We start from the raw sequence: 17,804 nt of genomic DNA, 5'->3' as shown, positions 1-17,804 counted from the left end.
ACTTATTATTGACAATGCACCGTATTAAACCCGTATATACCCGTACCATATTTTTCTCGTATCCAAATTTTATAGCCGAATTTTTATAAACGTATTTTTCACCATTTGCCGTATTATACCCGTAAAATTCTCGTATCGTTTTTTTGCCATACCTGTATTTACTAACTAGGGCTGCTACTGAATTTGTTTGTGGCTGGGTTGGGTTTTCACTTTTCACTTGCTGTTGCTGCTGATGGATGGTGGTTTGGTTGGTGGAATGGATTGATATTGTGTAATTTTGTATGTTGGTTGGTGGATTGTTAATTTGATATTTTGTAATTTTGTTTGTTTGTTGGTTGGTGGATTCATATTTTATATTACTTTGTAATGCCTTTGATGATGTTTGAAACTTTAGACCTGAGGATTGAATTTGTAAACATTAACTATCAAACTTTGATGGTTTTATTATTATTGTAGGGTTTGTTTGATGGTTTTTAGTTACATAAAAAATTTGGAGTTTTTTTCTTTTTTACTGATGTCATTATGATGACATCATTGGTCCGACCGATTGGTCGGATTGGTCCAACCATAAAAATAAAAAATCGGGCCTTTGGCCAGTCGAGTCCCGATCCGGTTTTCAGAACATTACTCGCAGCCATATGCTAGTGAGAAGGGTGTTTCTGAAGTAGAGGTTCTCGAAGTTGTCCTAGATGCCCATAGGACTTCTGGGAGATCATTGGCTCAATTGTCTTGGTTGCGCCAAGTTTGGCCTTCAATGTGTACTTAATAGTCTTATTGACAGCTTCAACCTGACCATTGGCTTGCAGTCTTGCTAATGAGGTAAATTTCTTATGAATCCCCAGCTTGTCGCAAAACTGCTTGAATTCCTCATTGTCGAACTGTTTCCCATTATCAGAGATGAGCGTATGAGGAATCCCGTAGCGACACACTATATTCTTGAAGACAAAGTCTTTAAGCTTCTTGGTAGTGATCGCGACCAAAAGCTCAGCTTCGACCCACTTAGTGAAATAATCCACTACGACTACTGCATACTTGACGCCCCCTTTATCAGTCAGCATGGTCCCGATGAGATCAATTTCCCACATAGAGAATGGCCAAGGACTGGTCATTGTTGTCAGCTAATGGGAAGAAGCTCGCGAGACATTCGTGAATCTTTAACACTTAACACACTTCTTCACAAAGTTGAAGGTGTCCTCGTGAAGTAGAGACTAATAATATCCTTGACGAACAATTTTGTTGGTGAGAGATCGTGCAGCAGTGTGATTACCACAGATCATTTCATGTATCTCCCTCATGATGTAGTCTACTTCATCATCGGTTACACATCGGAGGAGATGAGTGTTAAACGCTTGCTTGTATAGCTGATTCTCAACAAGTGTGTAACGAGCAGCTCTAGTTTGTAGGATTCTCGCCTTAATCTTATCACTAGGTATAGTCTCATCTTGGAGATACTGAATAATTGGAGTCATCCAGGAAGTATATTTGATTGTAGCTATGACTTGCTCAGGCGAGTTGATGTTGGGGACCTCGACATGCCGAACTGGAATATTGTCTGGGACATCAGAGTCCAATGAGGAGGCTATTTTTGCTAAAGCATCCTCGACAGAGTTATTGTCTCTCGGGATTTGATTAATTATATAATGCTTGAAAAGCTTGAGCGCGGCCTTAGCTTTCGTCAGATAGCTGATCATGTTCTCTTCTTTGGCTTGATATTCTCCTAGGATCTGATTAACAACCAGCTAAGAGTCGCTATAGATGTCAATCATTTCCAACCCCATTTCTCTTGCTAGTCGTAAACCAGCAAGTAGCGCTTCATATTCAGCTTCATTATTTATAGCTTTGAATCTGAAACTGAAGATTCCATGAATCTGAGTCCTTTCGGGACTGAGGAGTAGAAGACCAGCCCCCATTCTTCTTCTGTTAGAAGACCCATCAACATAGAGGCTTCAGGTTGACAAGTTCTGAATAGTTTCTTGGATAACTTCGCTGGATGACCGCTCGAGTTCTCGATCTAGTTGATAAGAGAACTCCGAAATAAAATCAATAACAGTCTACCCTTTGATTGTTGTCTTCGGTCTGTAATGCAGATCGAACTGACTTAATTCCATAGCCCATTTGAGCAACTTACCCGAAGCCTTCGGCTTCTAAATAACTTGTTTGAGTGGGTAGTTGGTCAAAACATGGATGGTATGACCATGGAAATAAGGTCGCAGCTTCTTGGAAACGATCAATAGGGCATAGGCTAATTGTTCTATCTCTGGATACAACATCTCGACATCCAATAGTCACTTGCTCATATAATACACCGGCCACTGAACTCTACCCTCTTCCTGGATGAGAGTTGTGCTGATCGCATATTGAGAGACGGACATGTAGATAAATAAGATTTCCTTAGAAAGATGCTTTGATAGAAAATGTGGCTTTTCAAGATGTTCTTTTATGCTATGGAAGGCTTGCTCACATTCTGGAGTCCATTCAAACTTCTTGTTAACCTTGAGTATATTAAAGAACGGCAAGCAACTATCTGTTCTCTTGATATGAAGCGACTGAGAGCCAATATCTTCCTATTCAAGCTCTAAACTTACTTTCAATTGGCGATACTTTTCATATCTAGGAGAGCTTAGATCTTTTCGGGGTTGATTTCAATCCCCCTGTGGTTAACCATATACCCTAGGAATTTTCCTGAGGATTAAGCTTCATTCTATATCTTCGGAGTACGTCGAACATTTCAGCGAGATGTGTTATATGATCTGAAGCGACATGCGACTTAACTAGCATGTCATCGACATAGACTTCCATTGATTTTCTGATATACTCAGAAAATATACGGTTAACCAAACGCTGGTAGGTTGCCTCAGCATTCTTTAAACTGAAGGGAATGACCTTATAACATTACAGTCCCCGATCTGTGATGAACGAGGTATGCTCCTCGTCAGGCTTATACATAAGGCTTTGATTATATCCCAAGTAGGCATCCATGAAGCTTAACAGCTCATGCCCAAAGGTGGCGTCGACAAGCTGATTAATCCTGGGCAAAGGGAAACTATCCTTCGGACAAGATTTATTGACATTAGAGAAATCAATGCAAGTTCGCCACTTGCCATTGGGTTTCTTCACCAAAATCAGATTGGCAACCCAACTCAGGTAATGAACTTCCCGAATGAACCTGTTTAAGAAGAGCTTATCCACCTCAACTTTAAGAGCAGCATAGCGCTCTGGATCTATGGCTCTTCTCTTTTGGAGAATTGGCTTGATTGCATTATTAACGTTGAGTGCATGACATATTATGTTCGAGCTGATCCTGACCATATCAGCATGAGTCCATGCAAAAACATCGATATTCTGTCTGAGGAAGCTCGTCAAATCTTCAGCAAGTTGAGGGCTAAAATTACTCCCAATTCTCAATACTCGTGTCGGCTCACTTTGGTTGACAGAGACCTCAGACAGAGACTCAACCAGTCTGTTGTGGGAATATTCCTCCTGAACAGGAGGATCTATGCTATCTTCCACTAGACCCGGTTGTGGTTCGATCCTGGTGATCGTCATAGCCTGCTCGGGAATGCCCACCAACCTCCATTTCCCTTTGCATGCCATCTGCACTGCTCTGACATAGTAGTTGCAAGATTCGCTCTAAGACCCTTTCATTTCTCCGCACCCCATCGAAGTAGGGAATTTTATCTTCAGATGATAGATGAAGGTGACAGCCTTGAAACTTCGTAGTAGAAGCCATCCCAGAATGCCATTAAAAGTGGACGGACAGTCTACCACTAAGAATTTCGTCATTTTGGTTACTTTGTTGGTCTTGCGCAAAGTGACAGGAAGTGTGATCATACCATTGGGAATTAGATGATCCCTAGTAAAACCATAGAGAGGGATAAAGGTAGGCTTTAGATCTACCTCGTCTAATTGTATTTCCTCAAAAGTTCGTTGAAATAGGATGTTCACAGCGCTACCATTGTTTACCAACATCATGTGGACTTTGCACTGACCTATTTTAGGTGCGATGACGAGTGCATCCTCATAGGGATGATGCAATCACACCGTGTCTTTTTTTGAGAAGGTAATCTTTTCTTCTCTGCGAACCTTAGTAGGTCGCGACGTCGTGTTCATCACACTCACGGGATCATGGCAAGCTTCTCGAGCGTACTTTTCCTAAGCACTTTGAGAATTTCTCGCAAGGTACGGTCCTCCAAAGATGATCTCCACAAAGTAAAGACCCTTACGACCATGGCGTTTCTTCCCTTGGTCCTCTTGATCCTTCTCCCAAACAAGAGTCGGACCATCAACATACTCCTTGAAGTGCCTCTGTTTAATGAGGTCTTCAATTGCTTGCTTGAGAGCCCAACACTCATATGTGTGATGCCCATTATCTCGATGATAACGGTAATATTTCTTACCAAATGGGGATTGTTCATAGGTGTCGGCTCTCCGAGCAGGCTGGCCTCTTCTGACTTATCCAGAATAGCTGATACTAATGCGTTCAGATGAGTATATTGAGTCTTGTCGTGATCGCGATGAGGAACCTGGACATAAGATTTCTTGGGCTCAAACAGTTGTTTCTTTCCCTTCCGCTAATCATCATTAGCCCATCTGCGATCAGCTCTTCTACTACCCTCTCCCTGGTCAGGAGCACTGGTTGAAGGACCGGGGTCATGGCAATAAAGAGTGGCGACAGAATTCTCTATTCAGAGGTACTTCTCAGTAAGATCGTAGAAGCGGGTGAGGGAAATGTTGTCCTCAGATTGTAGCTTTTTCAACAGGTCGGTCTGTGGGCGACTCCCGCAATAATGAGAGTTCGAATAGATTCTTCAAGTGTGTTAGCCACCTTGTGTAGCTCCCTGTGAAACATGTCAATGTAGGACTGGAGGGATTCATTCTTCTCCTACCGTATGTTGCTTAGATAGCTTAACGGCATTAAGAACTTCCTATTCGCCTGGAAGTGTCCAAGAACAATGAGCTCATCTGCTGCCATTAGCTAATAAATCCTGGTGGAAGCGATCTAAACCAGCACTTGGCGTGGGCAGTTAGAGTCACTGCCAGACAGCGACATTTGACCAAGTTAGAAACTTGGTGAAGCTCTATGAGGTCGTTAAACTTATAGAGGTGATCTTGCAGATAAGAATTTTCATCGAATGCTCGCATATCGGGCATTTTAAACCTTGGCGGGAGAGGAGCAACTAACATTGTTGGAGAAAAGGGAGACGCCTTAGCGCCCTGCCCACACTTATTTTGTTGAGATTTAAGCTGATCCAGAGCTCCTTGTAACTCCTCAAACTGAGGCTGCGGAGCTACCTGAAGATCTCTCTCCGTAATGTGGGTTCGACCTTCACGATTGCGGTTGAAGAAATACCGTAGATCAGACTTTTCCTCACCTCACTCGGAAGCTCCAACATACCTTGACACACGCTGACTGGAGTCGTGTGAAGGCAACGAATGGTTCAAGGAGCTATTCCGACCTTCATGATGGTCAGAATTGACCTATGGTTGGTGGGGGTTTCCCTCATGATGATGGTCGAGGCCATCCTTCCGGCGACAGTGAGGATTTCCCTGCCTTGCATTCTTATGGGGGTGCCCATGTGATGTGGCGTGGAACGGTTCATGATGCGACATATCGCCAAGTCGCAAAGCCACAAGTATTCTACCTGCTTCATGACCGGTATTCGTTGGTCCCTTGGAGCCTTTTAGCCCATTACCTGTCACCTGTTTTCCCTTGTCTTTACACGCTGTAATGCACGCGGCATGGGCCTTTGCCCGTTTTCGTGCTTTAACACGACCTACGGTGTCTTCGGCGGTGGCACCGCCTTATCGGACTCGGGTGGTACGACTTGATCCAAACTATCTAACCTTCAATTAATCATTTGAAGAGTATTATTGAACCTCTCCAAGTAATCTATCATAGCTGGGTCGAGCTATAAGCTCGAAGGAATGTCCGCCGTGGTACTTTGCTGAATCGTGGGCACTTCAAGAGAAGTGTCATCTTGTACCCGGGAGACCTCCTCGTTGTTGGGGCTAGCTCGCTCAGTTTCAAAACCATGAGCCATTTGCTAGCGAACAGAACCCATTGATTAGATCAAGCCCTCCTTCTAGTGCCAAACTGTTGATGCTTGATTTTGACACCAATTATTCGCATGTGCAAAGTGCTAAGCTGACTTAGAAATTACACGTAAATGGGAAATGAAGAAAATAAAATGGGAGATGATTTTTAAAGTGGTTCGGATGCTCTAAGCAAATCCTACATCCACTGCTTTTCATAAATGAGAGATTACAATCAGGTCGCGTATAGTGATCAGAGAATAGAAATACAAAGAGGGAGAGTAAATGTTTTGTTATCAGAATCCCGAAAATAAGAGGGGAGCCCTCTATTTATAGAAAGAGGTTTCTGGGTAATGATTACATGTCTGTAAGCGGGCAGGTGCCGTACAGTTCCTACCTTGCTTCCCATTGGCTAATTGTATAGGAGATATCTTTAAATCGCGTAGGGCTTGGGCAGGTGGGCGACTCCCAACCACTCACTAGTCAAATCTTTACCTGCCAAGTTGATGACAACCTTACTCATTTCGTCCTTGGATGACATGGCAGCGCCTAGGCTGCACAAAACCTTCCTAAACTCTTATTGGTCCTTGCTAGACCTGGCAAAACGGGTCCAAACCCACGGGTCGGCTCGTACCCAGGTAAAAAATATAGGGCATGGGTTTAATATGTTAGACCCGTTTGTTTGCCACCCGTACCCGGCTTGACCTGTATTATTGACGAGTTATATGGGTAAACCCACGGGTACCCATTTTTTTCAAATTCGAACCCTAACCCAGTAAGTCAGTAACCCTAAGCTAAGTCCCCAACTCTAAAACAAACTAACATTCTCTTCTCTCTCGCCTCTGAATCTCTCATCTCATCGCTATGTTCAGTAGACTCTCATCACTCATCACTCATCACTATCATCAGTCATCACTTCAGTGTTCTCATCCGTGAACCGTGATCCCATTCCAAACCCACCGTCGCTAATAGCCCTCACTCATCCTCGTCGACTCATCATCTCCTCTCTCTGTCGACGTCGAGCGTCGGCTTATCGTTCCCTGTCTCTCTCTGTCACAAGACTCCCGGCTCTCCTCCACACCATTGCAGTCGCAAATCAGTGAGTTGGGTTCCCCTTATTTGTTTTTCTTAATGTTAACTTAAATATTTTCTTGGAATGATTATCTGATCTAGACAGTTAGATTTTCTTGGAACGATTATCTGATAGTGATTATAAATCTTTAAATCTAATGTTTTGGCTGTTTAATGAATTGCTTTATACTCCATCATTTACATAAATCTTCTTTGAAGATAAAAGAGTCTTCAATAGATTGCATCATGTATATTAGCTGTGTTTGAAGAGTTGAAAAGTTTGAAGGTTGTTCTATGTACCTGGTTGATGGGTTTTGCAAGTGGGGTTTACTTAAATGTATATGAGATGAATGTTGTGGTTGAATAATAAGCTTACGGCGAGGGATGTATGTAATAGATGGGTATAAGGTTCCTTGGTGTTATGATTTCAAAGAACATGCCAACCTTCAAAACTGGATTTCAGTGAAGAGGCAAAAAGATTTTTCTGGCAAAGTTTGGCAAAATCTGTATTGTCAATTCATTTATATTTACCAAACTTATATTAGAGAATTGGGTTCTTTGAATGTTCTAGAATTTGAATAAGTCAAGACCAGTCTTCTAATTCTTAACACATATTAAGTTTTTTGTTGAAGACCGAGTGAAGAATTTGGCATGAATTTTTGTCTCTAACTTTTTTATGTTTGGCTAATTTATTTAACCTCTAATTTTCCACCTTTATTAGGGCTTTCTAAGCTAAAGGAGTTACAAATTTCCAATTATAACATTACAGATTTCGGAATTTCTTATTTAAGAGGTATTTTGCAGTTTGCTTTGTTTAATTATTTTTTAGTTTTATTTTCATCTTTGAAGATCATGAGCATTAGTGTTTGTAAGGGTATTTTAGAAAGTTTATTTCTTATAAATAATATGTACTGAGATCAGGGAAAGTTTGTGGTTTATACACTACTTTTTGTATACTTCTCCTTGTAATCTAAATCCTAACATGATATCCATGCTAAGTTGACTAGTAGTCTTTTGTTCAAGTTCCTTCATTATTGAGATGGCAAAGCCTGATCCTAATAGTGTGTTGATTGGTCAATAAATGCTTTTTTTATTCAGCTTTTGTGTAATTATTTTATTTTATTTTTTATTTTTTAAATTAAAAAATGGTTGCAATTTGGTATGAGGTTGCAATTTATTGTTAATAATTATAGAAAATGACCAGAGGAGAAAACCTTGCCAATTGATGTCCCTAACCACACTATGATTGTTGTGGTTGAATAATAAGCTTATGGCGAGGGATGTATGTAATAGATGGGTATAAGGTTCCCTGGTGTTATGATTTCAAAGAACATGCCAACCTTCAAAACTGGATTTCGGTGAAAAGGCAAAAAGATTTTGCTGGTAAAGTTTGGCAAAATCTGTATTGTCAATTCATTTATATTTACCAAACTTATATTAAAGAATTGGGTTCTTTGTATGCTCTAGAATTTGAATAAGTCAATACTAGTCTTCTCTTCTTTTTCCCTTTGTTCACATGGTGATTGGGCCAACATGACTACCTGTTAAATCTCATTGAAATGAGTATCTGAATTTAACAATCCATTTAAGGGAATGAATGACTGAAATTGGAAAGTGGAAAAGATTATGATAATTAGAGTCCTTATGTTGGTTAAAGTATAACATATCTTAGCTTTAATGAGTATGTTAAATTTAAAAAATTCAATCATAAACTCCATTAATTAATGAAAAAAATTAAATAATATTTCATATATTTTATTATTTACATTTATTAATATTTGTAGTTGATCATTGTTTTGTAGATGATGAGGTGAATAATGATTCGGATGATGATCTTGATGTGCCATTAACTAATCTCGGGACTATGGAATCAAGAAACTCTATCACCCCTACTGTGGGATGAACATTTGTTGCCCTAAGAATGTTTTTAGTTGAATATTGGATTATGTATTTGTTTATTTTAGTTGGTATTTATAGTTTATTGACTTATTTTGTTTGTTTATATGTAATTGTGTATCAGTGATTATGTATTTGTTTATTTTGGTTGGTATTTGTAGTTTTGTATTATATGTTATTGTTTGTTTATTTGTTATTTGTTTATTTTGGTTCCTATTTATTTATATTCTAAATTGAATTGAATTTAGAGTAGTTGATTTAGGGGGTGTAAATGTAAAAAATTAAAACTACAGGAATTTTGGGGGTGTAACTATCATAATTGAAAACTGTTAGGGGTGAAACTGTAAAAACTAAAACCACGGGTCCACCCGTACCCGTATAGGGTTGGGTACGGATCCAATATTTTGGACGCGTATACTTCGACCCGTATTGGGCCCGTACTTGTTTGGTTCGTACCCGTAAAGACCCAACCCGTACCCGGTCTACCCACCTGTTTTGTCAGGTCTAGTCCTTGTTGACGTAAGTTTGCATCAACCTTAATTTCTTAGGCATAACACTCATAAAAGAAAAAAAAAAAAAAGATTGGAAAGAATATATCTTGTCATGATTTTGCACAGGAAATATTTTGTCCAGCCTTTGTTTTGTTTTGTTTGTTTTTATAGTTTCCATAACTATTTCTAAATCACAATTATATTTGAGTAAAATCTCATTTACTTTCAAATAAAAAACGATTAAAAAAGGAAATAAATTCAAGGATTTGATTTTTGAACAAATTTGTAGTTTATTTTGTTATTTATTAATCATGATTAAATAAATGATAAGTTAAAAAATTAAGATAGAAGATAAATTAAAACTACTAGATAAATAAAAAAGTTAATTTTGAAAAAAAAAACTAAAATTTATTTAAATTTAATTGATTTTGGGCTTAAAAAAATTACTGAGACTTAAACAACACTACTCTTATTAATATCTCCCCACTACTTAATACACAAAATTAATATTTTAGAATAATTTTTAAGCCCTATTTAATACCAAAAACATCCTTAGAGACTAAAAATGATTGGACTGCTAAGTTAGTGTTTTAAAAGATATATATTTTCACTTAATGAATTTTTTTTTTTTTTTTTTTGGTTGGTGTTGAGGGTGTTCGAACTAGCTTTCTTATTTGTTTCTTTATTAAGAACGTGTTGTGTCTTTGGGTTTTATTTTTTTTAACATCTGTTTTTTTATTCTTCTCAATCTGGTTTTTAGTCACGTATTCTAGACATAACTAATTACTACTTCGCCAACTATCATCATGGATATAAATTTATTCAAGTATAAATATATATACATATATATTACGAGATACTAATAATTTTTGGTGAGGCTAAAATCAACCTTAGGTTCAGATTCAGCTTCAGCTAGTTTATAAGCGGTGTGTGTTCAGAAGTTAGTAGGTGTATATAAGAACTACTAATTTCTAATAAGGGACACAATTGGGTTTGTTGCTAGTGACTTTGGTCATAGGCCCAAGACACTGACATTTGTGTTATAGTTTATTCATAACCATCTTTTCTTTATATTTTCTCTTAAGCTTATGTTATATTATATTTTTCAAGTTTTTAATAATGAAAAATATTATTCACCGCAATACTTATCCAAATTTAAGTGGATTTTGTCATTATTTTTACATCTTAAATTTCTATATATTATTTTTTCATGTAAAATCCTTAAACTATGATTTATTTCTTTTATCTTGTTTTATGTTTACTAATTACTAAATGTATGAAATAAGATGTATGATCCATGACATTAATTATGATTCTAAAGTCATAACAATTTTTGGTATTCAATATAGAGACAATTATGTAAATGGGTGTCAAAATATGTTAAAGTAAAGATTAAAAAAACAAACTAATTTAAGGTTACAGGAATTTGATGGAAGTTATTAATAAGTCACAATTCAATGATGTAGGTAGTTTAAAATGAGTCAAATATATTAAAGTTTTTTGTTGATTCATAAGATACAGTATTGTCCACAATATAATTGAAAGTAAGAGAGCAAACTACATATTCAACCTAGGTTTGACGAAATCCTAAGTTGGTATCTCTAGTTGCATTTATCTAGATTAGCATCCTTAAAGTAACCAAAAATTATTTAATGTAACGGTCAAATGGTAAAGTGGTCATTTTGTAGAGGTGGCGCATTGTAGTAGGAGGCAGTGCACTTTAGCAACGTCAACCTCGCATTTTTCACCCTTTTTCCGACGATTCTTCACCAAAATCATCCTTGTCACCATCATTCGAACCTCCATCTCCCTCTACAAACCTTACCCTTTACCCCCGCCCGCCCGCCCCCCCCCCCCCCCCCCCCCCCCCCCCCCCCCACCCCCCCCCAAATATCCCTCCGCCTCACTTGCCAATTGCCGGCCACGACAGCTATGTCATGTAATTGTTTTTTGCCAGTTTTCGGCCGTTTTGAGTGGCGACAACCCCAACCACCATTTGACTCTTCGTCCCTCCCCCTACAAAACCCCTAACCTTTCCAGCCACGACAGCTCACCTTTTTCTGTCCACCACTTCACCAAAAACCACGATGAAACAAACCTCTCAATCGGCGAGCGATGACTAACCGGTTGCTGGAGATAGAGAGGTTTTGTATAGTTGGAGACACTGGTTGTAGTGTTGGTGTTCAACTAGATTTTGGCTACCGAAATCCCAGCGATCGGAGGGGTCAATGAGTCAGGAAACGGGGGGGTTTTGGAGTATGCAGTATGGGAAAGATGATGGAGGTGACAGATAGTGATGGCAATGGGCCGGGCCGGGACCGGGTACCCCTTGGCCCAGGCCCAGGCCCAAACCCGACCTCATGACATAGGCCCAAGCCCGTTACGGGTATGATAGGCAAAGGCCAAGCCAGGCCCGACGGGTTTTTTATAACCGCAGGCCCGGCCCAAGCCCGCCTTTTTTAATAATGTTTATTTTTAAATATTAATAAATTTCAAATTTTTTATATTTTTAATTTTAGAAATAGTTTTTAAATATTAATTGAAGCTATTTCTGCAAATAATTTAAGCAATAAGTGAGCAATTAAAACTCCATAATATTTGATTATACTAACTTTTCAGTTGTGCATAATATGTTATGGTGAAATCCACTTTTATAAGTTGAACCAAACCCATCTAACTCATTTAAAGGCAATTTTAACATGTTATGATGTTAAACCTTCAATATGGGATGAAAATTGAGGTTAGGGTTTGGGAAAAATGGATATATATATGTAGGATAATATTGTAATTAAATATATAGTATAAGGGTAAATTAGTAAAATTAATACTAAAATTTTCGGGCCGGGCCGGGCCTAAAGATATACCCATGCCCGGCCCGTACCCGAGATCCGGCGTTAAAATCAAGCCCAGGACCAAGCCCAAGCCCGCCAACCTCGGGTAAAGCCCGCCCCTTTCAGGCCGGGCCGGGTTGGGTGCCCGAAAATGTCGGGCCCATTGTCATCTCTAGTGACTGAGGGGTTCAACATCGTTGGAAACAACCCATATTGGGCAAAAACTGAGAAGGTGCACAGTTGTTGAGGGTGTTATTGAAATAAATTTTAAAGTAAACTGGTTAATTATAATTCAATAATTTGGGGGTTAAAAAGTAATTTATTAATTTATTTGTTAAGGGCATTATGGTAATAATACCCTTTACAACCTAAAAATCGCTAATAGTGTTACTTTATGGGTGAGGATTGGGAATAAATGTAACCAAATGTACCAAACATGTCATTTGCTCAACGTAAAAACTCAAACAATACAATAAAATCTTTTTATAGTCATAATGGTAGGATTAATTAATTTTATTACTATGAGTATGTTATAACTTAATGGAGGTGTGGTAACAAAAATTTCTTTATAATTCGTGGCTTGAAACCAGCAAAGATAAATGTCTTTGATGAAATTATAAATGCAATTAGTGCATGGTCAAATTGATGTGAAGCTACAAACTATTGTTAATTGTTTTAATCATTACAAAATTATGCAGTAAATTGATGTGAAACCAAATATTATTGCAAATTATTTTAATCATTACAAAATTATGGAGCAAATTGATGTGAAGCCATATGTTATTGCCAATTGTTTTAATCATTACCAAATTAGGATCCTTACAAATGAAGTGGATGAGGAGAATCGAAGAGTCATTATAGAATTTAGTGATCAGATTCGACAACTTCATTCCACTAATTGAATAGATATTAATGTATTTCTCAATCATCCAAATGAACATTAAGTCATATATGCTTTAACTAAAGAATAAATCATTACTATAATTAGACAAGAAGATAAAGGAAATAATCATAAGGATGATAGTACGGAAATACAAAAAGTTTTGTGCCAAGAAGCTCTAAACATACTTGAGAAACTAGAAATATTTGGCTTCAACAAGAAGATGTTCATGCTAACGAGTAATCTATTCACTAATTAAAAGATATAGTAACAACTTTAAAACATAAATCATTATCTCAAACAATTTTAGATAAATATTTTATTTCATCTTAAACATTTAATGTAATATAGCATATATTTTTTTGCAATATACTGATAAGAGTAATGCTACAGCTACCGATGGTAGTGCACCGAATTTGTGTACTGAATAACGTGACAAAATCCTGACCGTTGATTAATATTAAGTTAAAATTAATCAACGGTTAAAATTTTGTCACGTCATTTGGTGCACAAATTCAGTGCACTACCGTTAGTGGCTGTATTATTTTTCATACTGATAATTATTACTATGTAAAGACAATTTTTCTTAAGACGAGAACTATAAAAATTATAACTTATTATATTACAGATTTATTTTTATTTATAACTATCTTAAATTAGGAATTAAATTTTTTATAACTATATAAAATTTATTACTATAGGTATCACTATAAAAAAGTTATCATCCTTTTTGTGTGATACTGCAAAAACAGAGTTTGCAATTTAATCCCTCATATTTCTTGCTTTATTTTTGGCCCATAGTCAAAATATAAATTAAACTTAAGACACTCAAATAAAACTCCAAACCCAAAGGCAGAACCATTGATACCAATACGCTTGCGCCCCATCACTCTCGCTATTCAGAAGCCAAGCGGCGACCGAAGCAAAGAGCCGAGCCGTTACTTCGCGTATTCGTCGGACATTTTCTCTTCAACAAGCATCCAAGGTAAATCGAATTTCTCTTATCAGATTCATAATTTTTTTCGTTTCATATAGAAACAATTGCGGTTCATTCATTATCTCTTGTATTGTCTTGTTTTTATCAGATCTGTTCTTGTTACCGGTACCTGATACCCTGATCTTTGAATTATTGTAGTAAGCTTGTATTTATTGCAGTTTTCCATTGATATAGAACTCCAGTTTGTCTCGTGTGGATGAATATGAATTGTACAAGGGAATTGATAAAAATGTTGCTGTTCTGGAGTAATTAACGGCGTGGGTCTTTTTTTTATTTTTGGTGAAATTTATATTGATTTTTTCCTAACTGGGTTACGCTGAATGTTTTTCTCTATCTAAAGCATGAAGTTTTTATGATTAAAAAAGTTGGTTTTTAATGGTTTGATTTGTGGGTGTGGTTTTAGGTTTAAGTTGGAGTTTATGGCATCGAAGTTGCAACAGTTGCAATCCAAGGCATGCCAAGCGACGAAGTTTCTGTCGCAGCATGGGAATGCCTATTATAAGCAGTTGTTGGAGCAGAACAAGCAATATGTTCAGGAGCCCCCCACAGTGGAGAAATGTAACTTGTTGGCGAAACAATTGTTTTACACTCGTCTAGCTAGGTACTTTTTTTTTCTATACCTTTGTTTTTATTGCTTTTGATGTAAATTTTATGTGGATCTTGCAGCAGTTTTGATGATCTTGAAATGGTTCATTTGTATGGGCAGCATTCGTATTAGGATATAGCTATATGATTTCCTCTGATTTAATTTTATAAGACTATTTGGTAATATACAGAATGTGATATGCCCAGCTCGTGATTAATTTTAATTTACTTAGTTGATTGGCAATGTTTAGAAGTGATAGCTTGTACAGTTCCTGATTATTTCATACTTATCATGTGGGCTTTTTACTTTTACTTTCATAATAAAATTTCATTCAGAACTCATCTAGGTGTTTAAATATTTTTGTGCATTAATTTTTCATTCTTTGCTTCTAGCTTTTTATTGTGGCACAGAGGTATGTGTATGCATGTGTCATTTTTGCTTAGTTATGTATAGCTTGACTTCATTTTAAAGCTTCAGTCAGCTTGGATTGTGTTACTGTGTTTTGTCAACATATTAAACACCTACCAATTTGTTTCTGTTAGCACATGTTTGCTAAAGTAATGAAGTGGTGTTTAAACCCGGTTGAAGGAATTTATAAAAGGTGTCTTATCAAAACACAGAGAGAGAGAGAGAGAGAGAGAGAGAGAGAGAGAGTAAGTCTGTTTGGACAAGACTTTGAACTTAAGTTCAAGGAAATATGAAGTGAATAGGATTGTAGCTAATTTGCTTGTGGGAAGAGCAAAAGAAGTAAAACATGCATGTAAATCAATTCCAGAACAAAAAGGTTAGTTTCACATATGTGAGGGTTTTTTTTTTTTTTTTTTTTTTCTTCGTGTTTCATGAGAATTGGATGATGATAAGTATGTGATTCTGTTGGTCAATCTGAAATTGTTTTTTATTATGCTATGTAAAACTATTATTGACATTTTGCTTAATAAGATCTTCAGTGTTCTAGGTTTAGAAATTAGCATACCAAGCACAACTGATTATATTGTATCTGTGTTTGAAACTCTGCCTTTTGATTTGCATATATCTCATACATGCTTCCTGGCTCATTTTAACTTGATAGTATTCCTGGACGTCGTGAGGCATTCTGGAAGGAAGTTGATTATATGAAGAATTTATGGAAGAACAGGCAGGATGTGAAGGTTGAGGATGCCGGCATTGCTGCTTTATTTGGACTGGAGTGCTTTGCATGGTTTTGTGCTGGTGAGATTGTTGGAAGGGGATTCACTTTCACTGGTTACTATGTCTGAGGTCAATTAGTTGGTAAAATGTTTTTCAAGGAAAAGAATATGTAAGCTTCGCATACCATTCGTGATTGAATCACTGCTACTCTACATGCAATTTTTGTTGTTTCTTCAAAATTTTTGAAGCTGAGAAATCAGTGGGTAACTTTGGTAGCGTCAATAATTTTGTATTTGAAGTGACTTGCGTTAACAAACCTTGCTGTTGTTTTATCTTCATCAGAAACTGCTACGACTACCCATGATTGATGATAAAGGGTGCAAGTTGTTGAGGAGTTTCCTCTTTCACTCCAATCACTTGACTAATCATCTATTTCTCTTTAATACAATTGGCTTGATCAAAGTCGATGTAGATTTACGTAGCTTATATTATAACATTTTTATTTGAATTTGCCTTCCGCTTCAATGGATGAGAGCTTCAGAGTAACAGAGGACAATCATTGTTCGATTTGTATAAATTCAGGCACAGGAGTTGCAGATACTTCTGCAAAGAAGATGAATAACACTAACATTCTTTCAGGGTCATATTGCTCTGTGATTCTAATTAAGATTAAAGAAAGAATCACTTTAACTCATCTTTGGTTCTGTTAAGAGCCCACTAAGCACGCTATTCATTAAAACTACTGATTGCCTTTCCTATCCTAAATTTGAGGCACTATTCTTTGTGCGCTTTGCCCTCAATTTTGTTTTAAAATTGTAAGACGTGTCATTTCTTGTTCCCTAGTCCAATTCCATCTGGGCCGTCCATAGAGGCTCCGAAACTCCCAATCCAAAGGAAGGGCTCTTTAGTAATTCCATTTCCATCGTTGGCCAATCAGAACAGACGGAATACGGACGCGACGCGAAATCATATGGTATCCGCAGTCGTTTCATATCAGAGAGACTTTGGCACTTGGCTGGAGTAAATTGAGGGACGGAAGAATGCTGCGTGGTGCGGTCCGCCCCGTTCTGACGCGTGTCGTCGCAGTATTCGCTTTCATCTTCATCTTCTCCGTTGTCTTATCCGAGTGTGCCAAAAATGATTCGCAGGTAACTCAAAATTCTCCGTCTTCCAGTTTGGTTGCCAAGAAAACATAGGAAACAAAATAAAGATCAAAATCACATTTGTTGGATCCACAATCTAAATTTGAACTATTGGCTGACAGGTGAAATGCAGCAGAACTTGCGTTGCACAGAATTGTAATTGTAAGCCTTATTTTATTTTCGTTGTAATTGTTTATGTATTTGTGGCTAATATTTTCTAATACATCTTTTTCCCATAAATTATAGCGGTTGGGATTCGGTACGGGAAGTACTGTGGTGTAGGGTGGACGGGGTGTCCTGGAGAGAAACCATGTGACGATCTGGATGCTTGTTGCAAGATCCACGATGAGTGCGTCGAGAAAAAAGGTACTATTACATCTACATGCATAGGCTATTAAGCAATTCGTGATCATGGTCTTGTGTGGCTTTAATGAGCCTCTAAATCAGTTAAGTGCTTCCTTTCAATTAATATGTATTGTCTTCAGCTGTTTTCAGGATAGGGACTAGTGATTTCAAATTGGGCTGGTTAATTATATTCTGCAATAATTTTTTTTTTTTTTTTTATATAGCTTCTAGATGTGAAAAACAAATTAAATTGCGTTTGATGATGTTGATTCACAGCTGTCGAAACTGACCAACAAAACAGCATTGGACTTTCATTTCAGAAGTTCTTTGGATCATTTTGTTTTTTCTACTCTTAAGCCAAAAGTATATAGATAAAACTTGGCAGTTGTCAGTTATGCAAATAA

General features: G+C 37.4%; 2 protein-coding genes across 2 annotated transcripts; both read left to right on the top strand.

Moving 5' to 3' along the window:
* Positions 1-14,137: 14,137 nt before the first annotated feature.
* LOC116140328 lies at positions 14,138-16,421 on the top strand. The gene is made up of 3 exons (XM_031425971.1): positions 14,138-14,187; positions 14,603-14,800; positions 15,855-16,421. The coding sequence occupies exons 2-3, from the start codon at positions 14,619-14,621 to the stop codon at positions 16,039-16,041; spliced, it is 369 nt and encodes a 122-aa protein (XP_031281831.1). The 5' UTR covers positions 14,138-14,187; positions 14,603-14,618; the 3' UTR covers positions 16,042-16,421.
* Positions 16,422-16,504: 83 nt separating this feature from the next.
* On the top strand, positions 16,505-17,588 carry LOC116140329 (probable phospholipase A2 homolog 1). Its single transcript, XM_031425972.1, has 3 exons — positions 16,505-17,061; positions 17,178-17,217; positions 17,302-17,588. The coding sequence occupies exons 1-3, from the start codon at positions 16,954-16,956 to the stop codon at positions 17,451-17,453; spliced, it is 300 nt and encodes a 99-aa protein (XP_031281832.1). The 5' UTR covers positions 16,505-16,953; the 3' UTR covers positions 17,454-17,588.
* Positions 17,589-17,804: the final 216 nt, after the last annotated feature.

The sequence above is a fragment of the Pistacia vera genome, unplaced genomic scaffold, assembly GCF_008641045.1.
Source record: "Pistacia vera cultivar Batoury unplaced genomic scaffold, PisVer_v2 Contig37, whole genome shotgun sequence".
Classification (NCBI taxonomy): Eukaryota; Viridiplantae; Streptophyta; class Magnoliopsida; order Sapindales; family Anacardiaceae; genus Pistacia; species Pistacia vera.
The sequence above is the reverse complement of the archived record's forward strand: the minus strand, read 5'-3'. Positions and strand labels throughout refer to the sequence as shown.

What these genes read in the sequence shown, in the direction of transcription:
- LOC116140329 (XM_031425972.1), top strand. Translation starts at nt 16,954, where the DNA reads ATGCTGCGTGGTGCGGTCCGCCCCGTTCTGACGCGTGTCGTCGCAGTA. An exon ending in GTGCCAAAAATGATTCGCAG is followed by an intron (nt 17,062 to 17,177) that starts GTAACTCAAAAT and finishes ATTGGCTGACAG; the next exon opens with GTGAAATGCAGCAGAACTTG. An exon ending in CGTTGCACAGAATTGTAATT is followed by an intron (nt 17,218 to 17,301) that starts GTAAGCCTTATT and finishes CATAAATTATAG; the next exon opens with CGGTTGGGATTCGGTACGGG.
- LOC116140328 (XM_031425971.1), top strand. Translation starts at nt 14,619, where the DNA reads ATGGCATCGAAGTTGCAACAGTTGCAATCCAAGGCATGCCAAGCGACG. An exon ending in TTTTACACTCGTCTAGCTAG is followed by an intron (nt 14,801 to 15,854) that starts GTACTTTTTTTT and finishes TTAACTTGATAG; the next exon opens with TATTCCTGGACGTCGTGAGG.